This window comes from Ochotona curzoniae, unplaced genomic scaffold (assembly GCF_017591425.1).
Source record: "Ochotona curzoniae isolate NIBS_2020 unplaced genomic scaffold, NIBS_Ocur_1.0 contig_2210, whole genome shotgun sequence".
Classification (NCBI taxonomy): domain Eukaryota; kingdom Metazoa; phylum Chordata; class Mammalia; order Lagomorpha; family Ochotonidae; genus Ochotona; species Ochotona curzoniae.
The window spans coordinates 34,019,310-34,041,578 of record NW_024465369.1 but is presented as its reverse complement, the minus strand read 5'-3'; the positions used below and the strand labels follow the sequence as shown (position 1 = coordinate 34,041,578).

General features: G+C 45.8%; 1 protein-coding gene across 2 annotated transcripts in view; it reads right to left on the bottom strand.

Moving 5' to 3' along the window:
* RAPGEF4 (Rap guanine nucleotide exchange factor 4) overlaps nt 1-22,269 on the bottom strand; it is a 295,713-nt gene that overhangs the window by 49,362 nt on the left and 224,082 nt on the right. For both annotated transcript variants that reach the window (XM_040971724.1, XM_040971725.1), the window contains 6 exons: nt 14,162-14,246; nt 12,533-12,593; nt 10,942-11,018; nt 10,161-10,307; nt 8,476-8,591; nt 3,251-3,339 (listed from right to left, as the gene is read on the bottom strand). In XM_040971724.1, the coding sequence (XP_040827658.1) occupies nt 3,251-3,339; nt 8,476-8,591; nt 10,161-10,307; nt 10,942-11,018; nt 12,533-12,593; nt 14,162-14,246 (575 nt within the window). The remainder of the gene's footprint in view (nt 1-3,250; nt 3,340-8,475; nt 8,592-10,160; nt 10,308-10,941; nt 11,019-12,532; nt 12,594-14,161; nt 14,247-22,269) is intronic.

Below are 22,269 nucleotides of genomic sequence, written 5' to 3'. Positions count from 1 at the left end.
TTGGGAAGTCAGAGAGGAGGAGAGACAGAGAGGAAGAGCTTCCATCCACTGATTCACTCTCTCTAAGTGGCTGTGACAGCCTGAGCTAAGCCAATCCAAAGCCAGAGGTCAGGAGTCTCCTCCGGGTCTCCCACATAGGTGCAGGGTCCCAAGGTTTTGGGCCATCCTTGACTGCTTCCCCAGGCCACAAACAGGCTGCTGGATAGGAAGTGGGGTTGGTGGGATTAGGATTAGTGCCTACATGGGATTCTTGTGCGTTCAAGGCAAGGACTTTAGCTGCTAGGCCACTGCTCAGGGCCCCACAGTTGTGTTTTTCTAGCGAAGCCCTTTATCAGAGTCCTCTCGCCTGGATGCCCTTAACTACTTCCAATGCTTTAGTGTTGTTTTTGAGACCCTCCAAGAACTGTACCCCAAATTCTTCCGCCTTTTCTTCCTCCTACCTGAGAACATGCCAGCCCTGCAGAAACCAGGGTCCTCCTTCTTCCTTGCCCTCAGCTGGTCGGGCCAGGAAGCTCCTACCACACTCTGCTGTGCTGATGTTTCCTGCATATTCCTTTGAGTCTCTAGCTAATTATCAGTTCCCTGAGGGCAGGAAGGGGCTTTCCTTTTCACAGGCCTAGCCCAAAGCATCCAGTGCAGCTCTTGACTGCCAAGATGCGCAAGGAACTGAAGACCCAAACTGGGGCTAGCATGTGCTGGGATTCCATACAGGTGCCAGTTCATGTCTCAGTTCCTATACCTCCCACTCAGCTCCCTGCTTGTGGCCTGGGAAAGCAGTAGACGATGGCCCAAAGCCTTGGGACCCTGCACCTGTGCGGAAGACCTATAAAAATGCCCGCTTCCTGGCTTTGGATGGGTTCAGCTCTGGTCGTTGAGGTCACCTGTAGAGTGAACCAGCAGACAGAAAATCGGTTTCTCTTTTTCTCTGTAAATCTGCCTTTCCAATAAAAAAAAATAAATAAATCTTAAAAAGAAAGTAGATCCAGGGCCCAGCGCGGTGGCGCAAGTGGTTAAGGTCCTTGCCTTGCATGCCCGGGATCCCATATGGGCGCCGGTTCTATCCCGGAAGCTCCATTTCCCTTCCAGCTCTCTGCCTGTGGCCTGGGAAAGCAGTTGAGGACGGCCCAAAGCTTTGGGAACCTGCACCCGCGTGGGAGACCCGGAAGAGTCTCCTGGCTTCGGATCGGCATAGCATCGGCCCGTTGCGCTCACTTAGGGAGTGAATCAGTGGACGGAAGACCTTCCTCTCTGTATATCTGCCTTTCCAATAAAAAAAAATAATAATAAAAATAAATCTTTATAAAAAAAGAAAGTAGATCCACACAAAATCTAATGAGGAGGTGAAATTAGAAGTCAGTGGTAAAGTCCTCTTAAAAGGTATATACCACTAGGAATGCTACTTCTCCTTGACTATATAGCACAGATCAATTGCAACTGATTTGAGCCATCACTAAGGGGTTGAGAGAACCTGTGAACTTCTTTTAATGAGCAACACTCCTCTGTGGAGCACAGTGTTCTGAAAATATTAGTTCATGACACCATTCTGAGACAGGCCAGTAACATCAGGAACCAAGGAGAAAGTTGAATGGGGGGCTGTTCCAAGGTCATACAAAACGTGGAAACCAAAGTGCCAGCGTGGACAAGGTCTTGAATGCTCAGCTCACTCTAAGGAGGGTCCTGTGTTAAAATGGTTAAAATAATTTATTTCTTTGAAAGAGTGGAAGGAAAAAAGGGAAGGGGTGAGGAAGGGAGGGAGGGAAAGGGAGAGGGAGGAGGGAGGGAGGGAGGGAGGAGAGGGAGAGGGAGAGAGAGAGAGAGAGAGAGAGAGAGAGAGAGAATGTCGTTCTCCCTTCCAATGTGTTGGTTCGTTCCCCAGATGCCCACAACATCTGCAACCAGGCCAGGACAGTGTTATGAGCCAAGAATTCAAGGACCCAAGTCTTTGAGTCATTTCTGCTGCCCTCAAGGACCTGCACTGGCAGAAAGCCAGAGACAAGAGCTGGAGTTGGAAATCAAACCTAGGTACTCACTCCAGCATGGAAATCAGTCATCTTGATTGCTAGGTTCAATTTTGCCCAAATGAATTAGATTTTACCTTTCCCAAAACGTGTGACCTACGCAGATCACCAGTACCCAAAATGTGACCTCACTTGGAAATAGGTTCTTTGTACATGAAGTCAAGGTAAGGTGTGGGGATGTGTATGGGTTCTAATCCATTATGACGAGGCATTATCGTTAAGGGGGAACAAGGACTCAGAGGCAGATAGGTATGTAGGGGAAGAGACATGGGGTATACGGAGGTGAGGGTGCTGCTTCTATGCCAACGGTGGCCAGCAAAACCAGCAATTGCCAGGAGAGAAGCACAGAACAGGTTCCATCCTGGCAGAGCTCTCAGAAGGGATCAGCGCTGCTGCCAGCTTCCAGAACTGTGAGACAATAAAATTCTCCTGCTTCCAATACCAGTTTGTGGTGCTGTGGGATGGTAACCCCAGCTACATTCTGGGGAAGCCCAATAATCTACAACCACAGAGAGAGTCAGTGGATTCCTCACTGGAACAAGGCTAGATCTTTCACGAAAGCAGCATCCTATGTTTTATGGAAGTCAGGGAAAGTTAAATAATAATCTGATAGATGGCTAGGGGAGGTGGGATCTGAATGATAACTTCTGACAAAACTATAGAAAACCACTCCTAATTCTTACAAAGGTGTTGAAGGTGTCCAGAGAGTAGAGCTGCGACTGGAGAGCTTGGGCAACATATATCATGTATTCAAGTTATCTGTTACATATATATACACACACACATACACACATATACATATTTATGTATATAATTTTTTTACAAGGCTATCCTTGTTTGCTTACTTGGTTCATTCATTCATTCGAGAGGCATACAGACAGCTCCCATTTGTTGCTTTACTCCCTCAATGCCCACATTAGCTGACACTGGGATGGGGCCAGAGCTGGGAGCCAGGAACTCAATTGGGGCCTCCCATATGGGAGGCAGGAATTCAATTACGTAAGCAAGTGCCACTGCATCCCAGGGTCTGTCAGCAAGGGAGGTAGAATTAAGAGCTGGAGCTGAGTAGAGGTACTTTGATGTGAAATGTGGGCATCTTAACTGGCATCTCACCCACTAAGCCAAACATCTACCTCCCATGCGTGAATTTTTTTTAATTAATTATGTTGCATTATGTGACACAATCCCATGCATGAATTTAACAGACACACAAAACTGGTCTACAAATGTACCTGTTGCTTCATTTAAAGCTGGCTCGAGGCGTATTGTTTCTAGAAAATGTTCTAAAATTTTTTCAGGTGTTCCTGACATCACAGTATACCTAGATAAGAAATGAAAAAGCCATTAGTTTTTCAAAAAACAAGGAAATCGTTAAATTGCTTTAATTTTATTTTTCTATTTGAGATCTCAGGGAACCACACTGATTGGCTTGTGGCCGATACACTCTTCAGGGCAAATGAGACCATGTACCCAGCCAAGGTCACAGGAGGTAAGATCAGAGGCACAAATGAAGGAAGCTACAAATGCTGTTCTTTTTTCCCGGCGTGGAGCTTCAGTAATCTTGGAGAGCAGCAGTTCCGGCAGGCTAGAAGCTGAGACACTTCAGCTTCACTCCACCAGGAGATGGAAAGGCACATGGAACTCTGGGGACAGCAGGTCTAGCGGGGGAGCAGGTGAGGGAGAAAGGACAGGGAACCGGGTTACCCATATACGGGTGACTCTTACCAAAACTGCAATCCCACACTGGATTCCCCTGCCTATTTCTGGAACATTCTGTCTTTCCCAACTGTACACTGGCATGGGCTTTGGAAATGCAGCTAATAATAAAACAGGAGAAAACACACCTCCCTTGCCCCCTGCCAATGAAAAGCAAACAAACGCCAGTGGTGCCATGAAGAGGAAAGGAATCAGGAGTGGAAAATCCATTTCACGTACTCCAAGGTCAAATATAAGTTATTCTTGGGGAGGGATGAGTTAGTTATGATTTGAGATGATTCATCCAGGAGGTTCTCCAATCAGAATGGGAGGATTTATTTTTTAAATAGAATGCAGGCTTACTTCGAAGGCATGTTCAAGATGGAGACAAAAGCGTGACAGCCAGCTGGAGGCAAAGCACATGAACGTGTTCTGGGTGCTAGTCCCTCCCCAACGCTCTGACTTTGCCTTTCCTCTCGGCATTTTACTCGGCACAAAATGACCAGGAGGAAACACGACGATGGAAACTTATCTGCTGCGTAGGACACAATCAGCCCCAGGATGACTTCCTGTCTCGCCCGCCCCATGCACCCCTTTCCCTGCCTGTCTGGGACCTTGAGGACAAGCTGCAATCCCCAGGATACCTACACTCTACTCAGGTCTAAACCTCCCGCCTGGGAGGTGGGAAAGAGACAGTTCTTTCCCCCTAGAACCCTGTGCATGTGAACACGGAGATGGGTGAATGAAGTAACCTGGGAATTGAGTAAGGGAGCAGACTGATTTATGTAGAAGCTAGCTGTTGGCTAAGACCAGATATTGTGAGGTCACACACTGGCCAGAAGGAAGCCACCGAGTTAAGTCTTTGAGGAAATCTGTCTTTAGCACTCATGTCGCCAGTGGATAGAATGAACGGTCTACAGAAGTGTGGTTCAAGTCAGGAAGACAGGAGGTGGTTCCTTCCACATGCAATCAATCAGTATTTCAAGCAGGGACGGGACATACATAGAAGTGACTGTCAATGCTTCAAACGAAACTGCTGCTCAGTGCATGCAGTAATCCCCGACACACTCAGTTCTCTTACTCCCGGCATTTATTTTCATGTATTTGAAAGGCAGACATAGAGAGGGCAGGGTGATCTTTCTGGAACTTCAGGAGCTGGGAGTTGAGCAAGTCAGCCCAATATGGGATGCTGGAGTAGTGGCCTAACCTCTGAATCAGGACACGTGCCCTGGAGCAGAATCTGAACAGAAAAATTCTCCAAGCCATTAAAAAACGTGATCTACAAAGGAGTTTTTCTGTTGGTTGGTTGGTTTTTTAAAACAAGTGTTACTTAAGTAAAAATATAAATGCATAATGAAAAAATGTGTTGGGGAAACCTGGTTTGTGATTGTCCATGGCCTTGGGCAGCTGTTGCTCACTAGCTAGCTAAGAGAGCTGATGTATCAGAGAAATACCTTGCCAAAAGCTTGGCTCAGATCAAAGCAGGGTTTCACTTTCCAGTATTCTTCCTTTGGAAACCCCTTACTATAGCACCATGTCTGGTCAAAAAGAAGTAAGACTTGGGTGCCAAGCCAGATGGTCTGTCACCTCACTGGCTACAAAGTGGCTTTTCTGAGCACTATTCATCCAGTCAGCTAGAGAATCACCCCCAAACAACCAGATCTTCCTTTTGTTGCCTATGACTCCCTCTAGTGGTCATCTGTGCTGCCTGCTCATGCCAGCCCCCCCACCCCCAGCCGTCCATCCAAGTTCACAGGAGGCTGCGAGGAGTGTGAATATTCTGTTGGGCCAGGGAGTCCTGTGTGATGTGGGCTCACGTCATAGCTTTGTTTCATGCTAGACATATACGAAGCCCCTATGCCAGTTCAGTCAACAATCAATCAACAGTTGGTTGTGCTGTATCGGATATGAGGTTTGAAGTTTGGAACTGAACACCTTCCAATGCTAGACACCAATGCTAGTGCCAATGAAGACACTTCTACCAGCACCGGAAACAGAAAAGAACCTAGGCAGCATCTTCCTCCAAACAGGATAGACTTGAGCAGCAAGAAAACATCTCAGAGAAAAACAGCATGTAACGAGAACATCTTCGATCCATCCTCGCTTCCCTCCTTTCTTCCTCCCTTCCTCCCTCCCTCCCTTTTTCCTTCCTTCCTTCCTTTTCTTATTCCCCAAGACCACAGAGCACACAAAATGGCAAATGTGTGAAGTTTCTATAATAATTCATAGCCATCACCTGAAATGATCTCGTTACTAACATTTCAGTACCACACCCAGAGCTGAGTGGCAGTTTGGCAGGTTTGAAATGTAAAAAGCGAGTTAGAAACATAACACAGTGACCTTCTTGGAAGTCACAAACCACATTTTGAGGAGACGGAGACCCTAAAGCAGCTGTAATATGGTTGTGGCCGTGGCATCGAAGCGTCCAGAACATGAGCTCCACATTCATGTACATAGAGCTCCTTTTCTACTCAATTTAAACTCAGGAAAACAGCACAAGAAACGACCCCTCAAAAGAACAGACTTTCATCCTTTCCAGAATGGATTTGGTGTGGTAAGATTTTGTGTCCACTGATATACCTTAGCGACTTACTGTGAGCATGGACACAATTTTGAATTATGTTAGGCAACCTGGACCGAATAACAGGGCACAAAGTGATAGAGAGGAAAATCAGATACAGGCCTAAAATAAACTCAATGCACGTGGTATCTCCTTTCGCAGACCCTGTGGTTTGCTTTCATAAGAAATCTATATTTGGAGGACACCCTGAATACGAGTCACTGAAGCAAGCCAGTTCTTTGGATTCCTCCCTGAGACAGGAAGGGGTGAAGAAAGGGGGATCTCCAGGGAAACGTCTCTGTCAGAGCTTCCAAGATCAAGGGGAATTCTCCAGACTCACCTATTTCATCAGCATCATTTCCCTGAGATATCTGAGGCATTATGAAAGAATGAGGAGTGATCACTGCACCAAGTCAACTTGGGACCATGAAACATAATGAAGTGAGCCTTTCCACACATCATCTACAAAAGTCTCCCATCTCATCCTCTTCAGTGCACTGGGAGGACAAGTGTTCCAAAGATGTTGGCAAGAGCATTTTCAGGAAGGGAGAGTAGTAACAGGTAGATTGATAAGGACACTAAATGCGAATATTATCATCTTACAAAAAGAAGGACAGCGTTTTGTTTACTGCTTTTTATGGGAGCCCTTTGGCAATACATCGATTAGCAATATTTATTTTCCAGGGTGTTTCCAAAAGTTTGTGGATAAGTAGAATTAAAGAGTTTATTTGGTGCCAAAAATTTTTGAAATTTATGCACAGCTTTGCCACAATATGCTGTTTTTTTCCCCATAAACATTTTGAAGATGTGGTGGATAGTGTCGAGCACTTTGTATTTACACTTGTCCCTCAGGGCTGTAGGGAGAGCTTTCAGGGCTCCTGGGGTGCCCACGTCTCTCACCTGTGCATCCTTCCATGCATTCCAAGGCATCTCCAGATGACTTATACTACTTGATATAATGTAAATGCTATACGACTAGTACTCATACCGTGTCATTTAGAGAACAACAAGGAAAAAATATCACCATGCATGGATGCAGTTTTTCCCCTATTTTTAATCAGTGGATGACTGATTCTGCAAATGGAAATGCTGTGGATACAGAAGCTTAACTGTAAGATATTTTGTTAAAGCTTGGATGCAGAAGGAACCCAGCTATGAAAGTGGGTCAAACTGCACCCCACTCCAATCTTAGAGACCCTGGGCCAGAACCGTGCTTCTCTGAGCCTGAATTTCTCCATCTTTTAAAAGCAGGCATAAGAAGGATTAGATCAAATCAGCAAAATTAGATTAAATGTATATATTCAAGAGGAGTGTGGTTCTTCTTGCCCTCTTTGCAAATATGTCGATTCATCTAGATGAAAGTGTTCAAGCCTTAGGGCTTTAGTCCAAACCACAAAAATTCATCAGTTAGCCACTTACTTGGCAAACAAAAGAAAATTATTTGAGATCCATTCTCCTTAAACTTACTGTTTGGTGATATTTCTTTACAGAGTCCACTGGTGTGTTATTTTTTTTTTGAATGAAACTAAGATCTAAAATTAATCCCCATTTAAAAAATTTGATTCTGCAAGTTAGTATGACTTCTTCAGATCACAGTCCCTGATTCTTCTGTAGGAGATGGTCTGAAAAAGAACTGGTTAAACAGAAGATCTAAACAATGTAGTGTAAAATCCCTCTTCATGTGAGCAGGAGTGAGGAGGAATGAGAGAAAAAGAAAAGTCCTGGGCTGCCTGCAGTCCAAAGTCTGCTTTAGATTTGCAATCTGGGTTTCTACCAAGGAGCTTTTTTTCCTGACAACAAGATGAAAACATTTGATGAGAGATTCTATTTATGACATGCAAATGCCAGGGTTTTCCCTCACCTGGGAGCCCCATGCCTCCCTGGCGATGCCCTTCCTACCGCCATTGTTCTCTCCCGTGCCTTCCGTTCCAAAGACTGTGTACGGGGAGAGGACTGGGGCGGGGGGGGGGGGGGAGGTGTAATAATCTCTGCAGAAGGACTCTTAGGCAGCACCATGCTCCACACGCTGCCAGAAATGGACACATTATACTCCACAAGATGTGTGATTAGTCAATAGAGGGGAAAAAGCACACACACGGCTGCCTGCCACAAAAAAGGGAGAACACGCTATTGTAGAAATGATGATACCAAGTGGAAAGGTTAATCACAGTCTGGCAATTACAGCATTGGAGGCAAACATACTTCTGCTGAGGCTGTGAGTTTCCTTGATTGGAAGCTCTGTTCCCCGCTGGGACCTTCTCCAGCACCAAGACATCTTGGTCATGTTCTTTCAGTCTGACTGTGTTTGCCTCCACGTCCTGCAAATACAAATGACACCACATGCAGATGCTGCCGCTTCCCCAGACAATGACAAAGATTCCAAATGCTTCAGAAACTCATTTGGCGCTTGTGATGCTAATTGTTGCGTCTACAAATTAAGTCATTTTCAAAGTCAAGGGCTGGAACGGTCAGGGAGAGGACCAGATGAAGCTGGAGCCAAGTGCTTAAAGAACTTCGATTCAGAGAAACAACAGAGGAGAGCAGTGGTGACTCCGTACCCGGCAGCACTGGGAGAGAGGACAGCCCAGCAGGGAGACCGTGGGGCGGAGAAGCACCCAGCTTTGCCAAGGTCCTGTTTCTTTCTGTGCTTGATTCCCCTAGGGGTGGCATCTTTGTCTCTAATCAAAAGGTCCCTTTAAAAAAAATCAGATTGAAGTTTAAAACCCCTTGCCAGTTATTTGAATAGGTTTATAAAGTTGTATCAGTGATAATGGTCCTAAGCTGATTCCTTCAAATAATGCTTTGACCGAGTATGACCTTTATGCAGGTCAACTTTAAAGAATAAAGTTGGCCCCTCAGCTTCAAAAGCAATTAATTTTTTAAAATGTCATGTGCTTGTTCTCAATGTTTGGTCCCCATTTTGAATGAGGTAAGACCCAAATAGAGTCCTATGCGGTATTGTTTATGTAACTCTGTGGTATACATTTTAAAACTTCCTTTGTATTTAAGACAATACATTCCTAAAATAAACCTTGTCATAAGATACTGCCACCCAAGCTAAATGCTTCAGGCTTCCTAGGGACAGATGTCTGGACATTACGAGAGGGGGTGAGGGACATCGTCACCCTTCCCAGCAGTCCACACAATCAGTTCTCCACCAGCCACAGCAGAGTCATCTGTCCCAAGGGACCGGGGACTGTGTTTTGCAAACATCACTGCATCTCACCTACACCTTAGCAAACTTAGAGTAAGCTCATCTGCAGAGTCAACTTCAAACGCAATTTGATGGCACCTTCCTTCACCCCAGTGTTTCTTCATCTACTTGCCGACGTCATAAACCCCTTTAGTTTGAGACAGTGGGAGGTAAAGCACTGAACATTAAAAACACTTGCTTGGAGTAACCGTGATTGATGTCCATTCCCACTGACTTAGTGTCACTCATAAACCAAAAAGGTGTGATAAAAGGAGAAAGGTTCAGGTTTAGGAAGAGAGGAGATGGAGACTGGGAGAGTATAGGATAGAGAAAGGCACGGGGCACAGGGGGCTGTCACTGGTTGGAAGAATAAGGTGGGGAAATGTACAAAAAAAGACATGTAAGATGTTAGAGAGAAACTTCTCAGACTTCCACATCTGCCAAGACAATCCTCCCCTCCTCGAGCCCTCATGGTGCAGGTGTGTGCAGAAGTACTGGGGTCCTGCTCAGCACCCCACACTTGCAGCCTTCTTAGAGGATGGTCCTGGTACCCAGTTCACACCAGCACATGGAACATACCAGTGTTGTTACAAAGGCCCCTCATCCTAGAGCATTCGTTCAGCATGGGACTGCTCAAGTAACACCACAATTGGGCATTTTATGGCAAAAGAAAAACACTTAGCCTTGGACTCACCCTCAGGATCCGGTTGAAATCCTCCTTGTCCACTCTTAGAAAATGGCAGTTGTCTTCTCGCAAGACAATGGAGGCAGCTCGTGGAGCATCGTTCACCAGTGCTAGTTTGCCAAAGTCATCTCCTTCATGCAGAGTGCACACCACTCCCTGGGGAGAGCAAAGCCTTCAGATGAGGACGGTCACTGGAATAGCACAGTCACCTGCTCCTCCACAACACCCTTCCCTTAACACAGCAGCCACCCATGAGTAGCACAGTGTGCCATATGGAAAACATGTAATCACAGCCCCATGCTTCATTTTTCTATCGCTGAGCAATATGGACTATGGCTTAACTATAGATATGTAAGGATATTTTAAAATTATTTGTGGATGATAGAATGAAAAAAATGCTTGCTTTGGTTCATTCTCTCAAAATTCCATGCATAAAAGGAGTCTTTTAAAAGTTCATAAAAGTACACCTTATGAAAAACTAGGTGCAACTCTCAATATTTTGCACTGAACCAAAACTTAGCTTTTCATTCCCTTTTTCAGGAAATTTTTGAAGTTCCCTCCTATATAGTAACCGCTAAGGAGAGGAGTCCCAGAAAGTGCAGTATTGCTCTGGGTCTGACAACTGAGCTAGTGTATAATTATAGATGGGAGGATGTCCTTTCTAATGCTGTCTTCCACATGGAGACGCAACACTGCTGCAAGCTTCATTGTAACATTGCTAAAACTTAGAGCTATGCTAGTAAAGGGAGCTGAGAGGGGTTTCAAAAGAAAAAGATACACATATATATACCTTGCCATAAATGACTACATTCACAGATCCTTTGAGAATAATGTACCAGGATGTTCCTTCTTCCCCCTGGTTAAACACTAAACACAAAAAGATGAAAAGACATATGACAAGAATAGAAGCACATCAATATAAATTACAGCTTATCAAATCATCAGTTCTAAATCCCCAGAATTATGCATATGTGAAATAAAAAAATTTATTCAGGTGGAATAGTATCTCCTTTCCTATAAAACATAAAGGAAGAAAAACACTGCACAGTTCTCATGCCCTAAAAGCCGGTTTTCACCAGCTATCGATTCACCAGCACTCCGTTCCTTAAAGCAGTGCACATTTCCCCCACAATTCAGCAAAGCATGATGTGACAGAAAATAGTTTTTAAAAATAATCTGACCAGTAATGTGAAGTTTGAAAACATACAAATCAGCGTTATACATTGTTTATACAGAGAGACCTATATGTTGTTTTTAAAAAGCAGGTTGGAACCATAATCACTTGTAGAGTAGGATTTCCTTTGCAGTGGGAAGAAAAATGGTTGCAGGTGGGAATAAGGGACTGTATAATCTCCTTTAGACAACAAGAAAAAAAATAAGGCATGATGGTACTGGTTGATAGGATTTTAAAAAATATTCTCTATCTTTGTTTGAAATACTTCATAGAAAAAGGACATTTTTACTACAACAGATACTAATGTCAGAAGTATCACCTTTGGGAACTGACGGCAAAACATTTTGAAATACAATTTTAAGAACATCTTGCTTTGAGCATTCACACTTCTTGCGTATTTGACTACCACATCTCAACCTAAACCAACAAGACTCTTCAAAGTTTTTCCTTAAAAGCAGTGTCCCCAGATTTGTTCAGCTTGGGAAGTACCAGCTTAGAAACAGTGAACTTTGCTGATTGCAGAACTTTTAGCATGTCAGATGCTTCTCTAAGACAGGTTAGAGAAGGTGGCGATGCTTTACCTTTGTAGATCCTTGACTTTATAAGAAAACTTTTGCAGGACCAGTGGGAAATGGGACCTTCAATAATGTGGCCCACATCTGTTCACACCAAATGTCAATTTCCTCCTTCTAACAAGAACTAAGTTAGACCTTGAATTCTGAAGAGATACAAAGTAGTGGTACTATCTATGTAGTTAGGACAGAGGCATTCTCTCAGGCTTAGAATCTACAGCAGAAATGGGAGAAGAGGCAGGATAGCCCATACACTGTCTTGACCAGCCATCTCAAGAGAGAAGCTTAGTTCTTTCAAACCTGCCAGTAGCAGCAAGGTCTCCGTGAAAGGCACTGTCCAGGGTCCACCTGGAAGAACAGCATCTTGGTTCCTTTCTCTGAGCCAGCAGGGACAGGGCCCAGTGAGGCTCTGACTGGAAATGCCTGCCAAGCTGCAACTGGGAAATTGCCACTCTGCTCAAAAGTTGGCAGATGTGGGAAATCATTACAAGTCCAGAGAGACCAACGGGCTCCCATGACACCCTGTGAGCCATTCACAGGCCAAGGGGGGGGTGGAGCATTCACCATGAGGCTTGGGTGGCACATGTTCACAGGGGTGACTGCCAGCACAGTGTTCCCTGGCAGGCTGCACTTACACACAGTCCCTCCTTTGGCGTGAGACTCAAAGATGAGCACACCTGCTAGCTCCCGTTTCACCTGGAATGGAGAGAAAAGAAGGCAATAAGATTCCAGTTGAAGGCTCTGGGGATGAGCCAGCTGTCCCTTTGCTAGCCACATGGCCATCTCTCCCTTGCTGTCTGCTGCTGTCTGTCAGGGCCACTTTGACAAGATGTGCTGCTGGGTTCTTTTTAAGATTCTATTTATTTATTTGAGAGGCAGAGAAGGAAAGCTGCCATCTGCTGGTTCATTCCACAAATGCCTGTACAAGGCCATGTCTGGGCTGGGGCCAAAGCCAGGAACTGGAAACTCAATCCAGGTCCCCACAAGGGTTCCAGAAACCCAAACCACCTGAAGCATCATGGCTGCCTCACAGGGTGTGCACTGGTCAGAAACTGGAGTAGGAAACTTGAACCAGCACTTTGGAATGGGACAAGAGCCTCTTAACCAGCAGGCTAAAAGAACTGCTCTCTTGCTAGGTTCTTCAAACTTGGACCAAAGCTACTTCCATATGAGAATAACTTTCAGACCACTCCCTTGCAGACAGTTTAAAGCATGGCTCCACACAGACCAGCCGTTTAGTCAGCCTGCCTTTCCTGGGCCGAGAAGGAGAGACATCTGCAAAATCACAGGGCATTTTTACTGCTAGTAGTTCTTTCCTGCCTCCCACAGCATCCCTGCAAGGTGTTGTAAATGTCACTATCATAAAGTTAGATAATAAAGCTTACATATGTGACCAGATGCATATTCTGAGACAGTGACAATTCCGAATTATTCCCAATAGCTAAAATCCCAAAGAATTCCCAACTAGCTAACATTCCAAAAATGGTTAACAAATTCATATTCTTTAGGGACAACTCTGTCTCTCTGTGCAGGTACAGCTTGGGGTTCCTCAGTATATAATCTATGAAAACTGAAACTACCTGCTTTTTCCCCTTAAATCGCTAACACCTACGAGACTGTGTTGCCAAGCAATTAGACTCCCAGGCAAGGAGCTATAGCTACCCCAGACTGGAAGCCAAAGATGCTGGCTATAAACATGGCATGCAGATCAAAGCTGAGCAACATTTACTGCCTCCGTGCCTGGACTGGTTGTCTTGTTAACTAGTGAGAAGAGCTAGTGGCCTTAACAGAGGGGAAATAACATGCTCTTGAACTCTCTGCTTCCTTTTGGGGAAATAAGGTAGCAAACCCAGGTGGAGCAGGCCTCTTAGGCCAGCACAATCTGTCTGCATTTCTCTCTTTCTCCCTGCAGGCTACATGGATCACAGGAGGGCTGCAGAAGCTGCTCCCAAGACCTGGCTGTCTCTTTGAGCCTGCAGGTGCCCAAGTTCTGATTTGTCAGGATGAGCACTTGCTCCAGTCCCAGTCACATCAGACTGTTTTGAGGGCTGGGTACATGCTAACATGGGGTTCCTGGTTCCCTTTTGGTGACTGTTATTGGGTAATACCTGCACGGTTTCTCAGGAGACAGAGGAGGGGATTCAGAGGCAGATCCAGCAATTCCTGCCCACACACCAAGGTACTCTCCTCATCTCGGCCCCCTAGTCCTAACAGGTCACTTAACTCAAAGTCTCCTGAACACATCGAGCTCAGAGATGGCTTACTGTGGTGGAGAGGTGGGATAAGGCTTTAATATGAAGGAGTTCTTCATAGATAATCTCCAGGTCATCTACAGTTCTCTGGCCGGGTCTGCAAGTTGAAAAAGAAGGACAAGGACATAATAAAAAAAAAAAATCAAGGCAATCAAAAAGTTTCAAGCATGGAAATCAGTTTAGGGATCACATTCAAGGATTTCTTTCCCCCATAAAAAGTTACTGGCAGAAGGATGGAGACACATGTGGTATTATCCCTACACTGATTTTTGAAAGCAATGTGGTATACAAGAAAAGGGCATGGGAGAAGAAATCCAGGGGGTACAGCTCCCTGCTCCTCCAGCCCCAGGGGCACGGGCCCTTAGCATCACGGTGCACTTGGCTAACTTGGCTCTCATGTAGATCTGAAAAGCTGCTCTTCAATTCCTCAACCCATGTCAAAACGTGTCATTTAGCACATTAGGGACAACTGACTTCATCAACTTGGCACTTGATCTAAATCCCCTGGGATGCTGTGGGCTCCCTTAGCCTAACTGGACCACAGTGCTGTGGTCACCACTGTTTTGGGTTATGTAAGCTGCTAGAGACTGTCTGCAGACACCACACTTCCTGAGCTGGCCCTGAGGACAGGAGGGCACAAGACAGGGAGCACGCAGAGAGACCCAGACTAGGAAGAGAGGGAAAGGGTTATGTCCATGCTTCCTAACTTTGCTCTGCAGACCACCTCTCTCTCCATAAAATCCATTTATGTAATACTTTTTGTTTTTAAAGTTTATTATGAAAAGAATATCCAGGAATCTGCTTTTCAGAAAGGGAGTGTTATGGATGTGCTTGCTGTAATAAGACTGAATGATGGCACCGTCTTTGGTACATGTAGTTATCTTGAAGCCACTAATGGAGTTAATTTATGTTAATGGGCTAGTCCTTGGGACTTGGTTGCCTTCTGTAGAATGAGGAGCCCTAATATGTTTTTGAAACTTAAGACCAAACTGGTTATTAATTCTGAGGATGGAGACAGTCTACACGGGCACAAGGAAGCAGCACTGACTTCCAACTACGTGCTGCAGTATGCACCACACTTATTATATGATCAGTCCTCTTTATGCATTTTGTCCTAAATATCCAACAGTTTAACAAATCACTCCACATTATTAACCATTAAACATTTAAACCGTAGTGACTTCCTGAGGACATTCCACTATTAAATTTTTTTCTAAAGGGAAGTACCCTTTTAAAAAACATCTTGGGCCCAGTGGCGTGGCCTAGCAGCTAAAGTCCTTGCCTTGAACACGCTGGAATCCCATATGGGCGCCGGTTCTAGTCCTGGCAGCTCCACTTCCCATTCAGCTCCCTGCTTGTGGCCTGGGAAAGCAATCGAGGACAGCCCAAAGCTTTGGGACCCTGCACCCGTGTGGGATACACGAAAGAAGTTCCTGGCTCCTGGCTTCGGATCGGCATAGCATCAGCTGTTGCACTCACTTGGGGAGTGAATCATCGGATGGAAGATCTTCCTCTCTGTCTCTCCTCCTCTCTGTATATCTGCCTTTCCAATAAATAAATAAATCTTTAAAAAAACTTGATTTATTATAGTTTTTCAGAGGCAGACATTGACAGAGAGACACAGCTGTACAGAAAGATAGAGCTCTCATACCCACTGGCTCACTGCCTGCACTGGTCAGGACTGGGTCAGGCCAAAGCTAGGGTTCAGGGACTCAATCCTAATCTGGCAGGTGGATGCCAGGGGCCCAAGTATTTGAGCCATCACTACTGCCACCTAGGAACCACATGGACAGGAAACTGGAATTGGAAGCAGAGTTGGATTCAAACCTGGACACTCTGATGTAGGACCTGGACAGCTCAAGTGGCATGTTAACTGCTAGGCCAAACACCTGTCTCACACAAATGTGGCTTGTGGTTAAATTCAGAGAGAACCGGCACATGGAATGGAATGCTAACTTTACAGCCTGAGGATCAAGTTCCCATCTCAAGTCACCCATGGGACATCAGAGTCTTGGTCTTTCCTGTAAACAGGATAGTACCTTGTTGAGCAAGACATCATAAGAACCGAAGGAAGCCATGGACAGGAAGGACTATGGATATTTATTTGTGCATGTGAAAAAGCCCAGCCAAGTGTTACTCAAAACTGAATCTCGCAGAAGAACTTAACCCAGCTAACAAGTTGTCTTCTTGGGTCTAGCAAATTACTGTGAGACACAGTCAATTAGCACTTCACTGTTCTGAGCAGTTACAACGGAACTGGAAATATTCTGTAAGAGTCAACTGGATTAAAAATTGTGCAACCTTAATAGCGTGTCAGGAGACATCAGGCACTGAGGGTCTGACTGGAGGAAGGAAATCATGTATGTTACCTTCACAAGGGCAGCTTAAACATGAACAAAGGAGCAGGATTTCTTTCTCGTATGCAGTCAGCAGAGGATTCAGTTCCTAATCTTGACTGCATGAAGCCGGAGCCTCCATCCATGACCTGGAAAATGCCAGCCAGGTCGCCTCCTGCTAAGAATCCCCACTGGAGGATGCAAGTACACACCAATCTCATGGTTCATGGGGAATCCCAGAAAGGATGGGACCCACAGAGACACCGAAGCAAGGCTGCACACGGGGCCTGCAAAGGGGTCAGGCTTCCTTCGCAAGAGGCCACATCTACCTCTTGACTTAGAGACAGGGATTTGAAAGCCAGGACCCTTGGGGATTTAAAAGTCAATCGAATCACCTCCATCCACCTATGCCTCTGGCAGCAGCTCATGCGTCTGTCTCAGGGTGGACATAATAGGATTATGGCTTGGTGGCACAAGGAGTGGCCCTGCTGTGTGTGCTACTCATCATCAGCTTGGCTCAAATAGAAAACAGTTAACATCTCCCTCTCACCTGCGTGAGGGTGAGCTGCCGTGGAGGAAAGAGACAAAGTCAGCTGGGAAAAGAAGGGCTCAGAATTTGGCTCTAAAGTCTTGACAGATCCAAGGCTGGAGATTTTTTTTAGAGCAGACCTCTGTTGAGTTTAGGAACAGTATCAATAGGAACTTTGTCTTAATAGTGTCTTATGGGTTTTACAAAAGCACTACATGTAGAACCTGTAAATCTGTCTTAAAAATAAGTATATTTCAGGGCTAGTGTTATGGCATAGTGGGTTAAGCCACTACCTGCAAGACTGTCATGTTGGCATACCATATGGACACTGGTTTGAGTCCCAGATGCTCCTCTTCCTATTCGTCCTCCAACAGCCACATTCTCTGCTCCAGCCTCTGGCCAGCAGCACATGGTGAGTTGGGCAAGCCTGTTTGTGTCTGCCTTGCTATGGGTTTGATGGAAAAGCAATTCTAACATGCAAACAGTGCCAGAAAACAAGCCTGCAGCAGTACCACCAACCCTATAAAGTGCCAGCTTGTACTTCCAGCACACCAGAAAGCTGTAGGAAGTCTTAGATAAAAGAAAGCAGACAGGAGTGATGTGGAGTGGAGTGGAGTGGAGTGGAACAGAAATGGAAGGGAATGGAAGGGAATAAGTCTGCCAGGTAAAACCGGAAAGAAACACAGTTCAATAAAATGCACAGAGATGTTGCATTCCTGTTGAGCCAAAATACACCCCAACAAGCATGGAGGGAGTCACCTAGAAGCCACTTAGGTTAGGTTGGGCAGGGCAGCTAGCCCCTTCAGATCAAGTCTATGGGGCAGCTAGTCTTCTTGGGTCAAGTTGGTGGAGGCAGCCAGCCCCTTCGGATCAGGTCGGTGGGGTAGGGAGCCCCCTCCTCTCCACATTCTCATGCTAAGCAGTGGGCAGGGTAAAAGGTCCAAACCTGACACCAGTGCTTGAAGACAGATGCCTGGCAAGGGCTCTCAGGACATGTGCTGGAGCCTTCAGGAGAAGTGGCCCAGAGCTCCAGTGGAACACACAGTAGGGAGGAGGGGAGTGTTGGAAGGGCTCTCTCTGTTCCTCGCAGATTTATGTTATCTCAGCAACCGAAGCCTGGGGGTGGGCATCTTCTGAGGCACAGCCCACCAGGAACTAGGCCTAGACACAGAAGCAGCCCCCAGCATCTGCCAGGGACGCTCTATGGGGGCATGGCAGCTGTACTTGCACAGAAATCAATGGTCCTGCTTTCATCAGGAGCCTACCCAGGGATGCTGTGGGAAAGGCCATGGTTGCTGTTTGAAACTGAATGGGAACAAAGCCTCAAAGAGTTACCAAACCCTCCATATTACTGAGAATGACAGAGGAAAAAGGAAAACACATCCATGTAAAGTTGGCCCTGTGATCTGGATGGTGAGCACCACCCCAGGATAGGCAGCAGCCGTTGGGCCATCAACTCAAGCACCAGAGGACCATGCATATACGGTAATGAGGTGAGAGAAGTCAGGACTGCAAGGAGCAGATGTAAAAACAACCAGGCAATTCAGGCTTAGGCTAGCCATCAGGACAGTCTCCAGAGGTCTGCTGGGTACCAGGACCCTGGCCCCAGGGGCCTCCACGCATCTGGCAACTGAAGGTGGAGAAAGGTACCAGGGAAGGGGCTGTATCAGGCACGAGTCAGCCTGGCCCACTTCTGCTCCCTGGATCAAGCCCAGATATGAGCTCCTCCCCAGCCAGAGCAGGTGTTAGCGTTTGTGGCAGTGAGGCCAGCAAGCAGTCTTGCCAGTCCCGAGCCCACCCACAACCTGGAGTTGTTGTATCTTGTAGCATTTTCTAGCGACTCCAGGAAGGTACCCCTTCTCCCCTTTCCCTTCCAGGCACCCTAACAGCCTTGGATCAATCATATATAAAAGGAAGCATCCCCTGCCACCATTATGGTGAAAATGCAAGAGGCTTTAAGCACCTTACATGATTTTTGTCTGTCTAGAGGTGACAGGGAGAAAAGTGGAGACTCAATCCTACATATTAGCCCCCACTGTCCACACGGTCAAGGGGGAGCTATGTGGCCAGCCTGGGACATGCTGGACAGAAACTGTGAGACTGGGAGTGGCGCACACAAGCTCAGCTCATGGCTTGCTTGGAGTGGCAGCCTCTGAATGGACCTGGTCTTTACCTGTCCTTCTCCAGATGTCATAGGGAGAGGGATGAGGTATCCTTGCTTCTTTACAAATCTGCATGGTGCCACACATTTATGAGGATTTATGGGTCCCCACTGGGAAAAGACCTAGTTTCTGCAGCAGAGGCCATGTGGTGGCAACATCTGGTTACAGACAAGATAATACATGGGGAAAGACGTGGGAGCAGCTGATATATCAGAGGAGGGGGTGCACCGGGGATATTGGATGCTGCTGGTAAATACAGCTTATCAAGGAGTGCATCAAGGTCAGAGACGCTTCCATTCCTTGAATGTGGAGGAACTGAGAGAGTCACTCAGCCATCAAGCAGCATGAGGGCATGACCATTGGGCAGAGGAGAGGCAAGCAAACAGCCCTGTCCCTCTGTACCTGCCGCCTACCAGGCTCCAGGACATGGGGAACACCTCCTTGTCTGGCAAAACCAGCCCAACTTTCTCTCACTTTCCTTCTTCCCCTCCCAGGTTCCCTGCTTTGTAAGTATCAAAGAACTCATGGCATTGCAATAACTGCACATCTAGAATGTCTTGCTATGCAGCCCCCTGTCCTGCCCACCACTCCTCACCTGGCTGGTGCCCTAGAGACATTTTAATCATATGAGCTCCAAGCAGGTGCTTCCTAGCTGTGGCAGCAAAACTGTAAAACTGTAAAACTGTAAAACTGTAGGGAACGAAATGTACTACTGTGATACACAGGAGAAGCAGTAGGAATGCTTGTAAGGAACAATGTCATCTTCATGGGGGCATGGGGTAAACATGTCTGTAATTCAGGGCCTCTGAGCCCTGAATGTTCTTAGAACCATGTGCAACAGTGTTGAGGAACTCCAGATGCTGAGTTCTTCCAGTAACTTCTGGGTATTTTAGAAGTTTCTAAGTGAATGTTGTAAATGGTACCACTGCTATTTTCCTTGAAAAACCAAGAAGACCAAATCACAAAGAACAGTCAGAGGGCGTCATTACCCACTGTTGAGTAAGGCAAATGCTTTCAAAGAGCTGTTACAAAGAAGAGCCAATAACTTCTCCTTGCAAAAAGACAATTTATCTAACAGGAACAAATGGGTTATGCTTGTCTTTGGTCATGTTACTACTTACTGAACAAATCAGCACAGGGGACAACTGAAGAGGCAAGAGTGTTGATAATCAAGAAAAAAGGGGGAGGGGTGGAGAAAGGAAATTGGACTTGGACCAGTTCCTGGTGTAGCCACCAAGACTGCTGGGCGATGCTGAAAAAGGTTCTTGGCACTCACACAACTTGATCCATAATGGATGATAATGAGCCCTACTCAGTTCCCAGAGTTATTTAATGGTTCAGAGAGGTGATGGCTGTGAGCTCATTCCAGCCACTGAGTGCTATATAAATATTGGTTATTGAGCTGTGTTTGTGCTTCTGGGTAGTAGATTGATGGAGAGTAAACTGGCTCCTCCTGGGACTATGGTGTGTCAGCGGTTTCTATGAAATAAACGTTCCAGCACTTCTTCAAGGAAACTAGGAAGAGAAGCCGATTAATTATCCTAAGTCACATGCCACATTTAGCAAAACCAAGCCAAACCAAAAATGTTGCAAAACATACTTATTTCAAAAATCATTTGCTGTTTATATAAAACTCCAGGCTAGGTGGACATCTTGTACTAAACCTGGCAACACTGATCATCAAGCAATTAAGACCATAGAGCAGTAATTCCTGCAGACTCACTTTTGACAATAGATTTGAAAACTGACCCATGTGATCAGCTGGATTGCGCTGCTGATAATACAAACATGAAAGAATTACATGCATCTGAAGCATAGCATTTCAAGCAAAAATAATCATTAACATTCAGGAGGAAGGGTTGGAGGAAGGGAGGGACGGGGGTGTGGGGAGAGAGAGAGAGAGAGATTGAGATTGTACCTACTGGTTAATTCCCCAGGGTCATGGGTAACTGAGGGGCTAAAACCTGGAGTCAAGAATGCAAGCCAAGGCTGGGCATGATGTCTCAGTGGCTAAATCCTCACCTTGCAAGCACCAGGATCCCATATGGGACCTGGCGCATGTCTTGACTTCTCCACTTTCTATTGAGTTCCCTGCTTGTGGCCTGGGAAAGTGGTTGAGGAGGGCCCAAAGGTTTGGGACCCTGCACCCACCCACATGGGAGACCTGGAAGAAGTTCCTGGCTCTTGGCTTTGAATTAGCTCAGCTCCGGCCATTATGGCCAGTTGGGGAGTGAATCAGAAATGGAAGAGCCTTGTCTCTGTCTCTCTTTCTCTATGTAAATATATCCCTCCAGTAAAAATAAATAGATGTTAAAATAAAAAAAGGAATGTAATCCAGGTCTGCCATGTGGGCGGCATGAACTCAATCACTTGCGTCATCACGGCTATCCCCCCGCCACAGCCACCACTGGGGCAGGAGATTAGGGAGTCAGGGGCTGGAGCTGGGACTCACCCAGGCACTCCAAGATGGCATGCAGGTGTTCCTGGCAGTACCTTACCCACTGTGCCACACAACTCCTCACAGTTCTCATAACCCATTATATGGGAGTGGTATTTCTAGACAGTTCACACACACACGCATACATTTTTTTCAAAGTCTTACACACTTGTACTTCATTCAGGTTTCTATAATAATAACTTAATGAGATGAAGTTGGTCTATAAACTATTTTAAAATCCAATTCACAAAAGGCCTTTCTTCAATCCCCAATGCATACAGCCATGAGATCACTCCAGATCTTTCTTGGACCACAGCAGGTATTTCACAGTAAGAACACAACCCTGAAGTAAGACAACCTATTTCAGATCCCAAGCCCATTAACTTTGGGATAACCACATGCCACTGATTCAGCCTAAATTTTTACTTCCAAATCCATAAAATGGGAATAACACGGAATAGCCATCTCATCATTTCATGGAATCAACTGAACTAAATCATTGTTTAGCACAGTATCTAGTATACATGCATCCAGCAAATGTTGGCTATGACTAAACACAACCACACCTGTGTTTCCATTATAATCTCTTTGTAAAATAAGGAGAAGGTAAATTGTTATTCCTAAATTTATTGTGCAGTTGAAGAGGTTTGTAATCT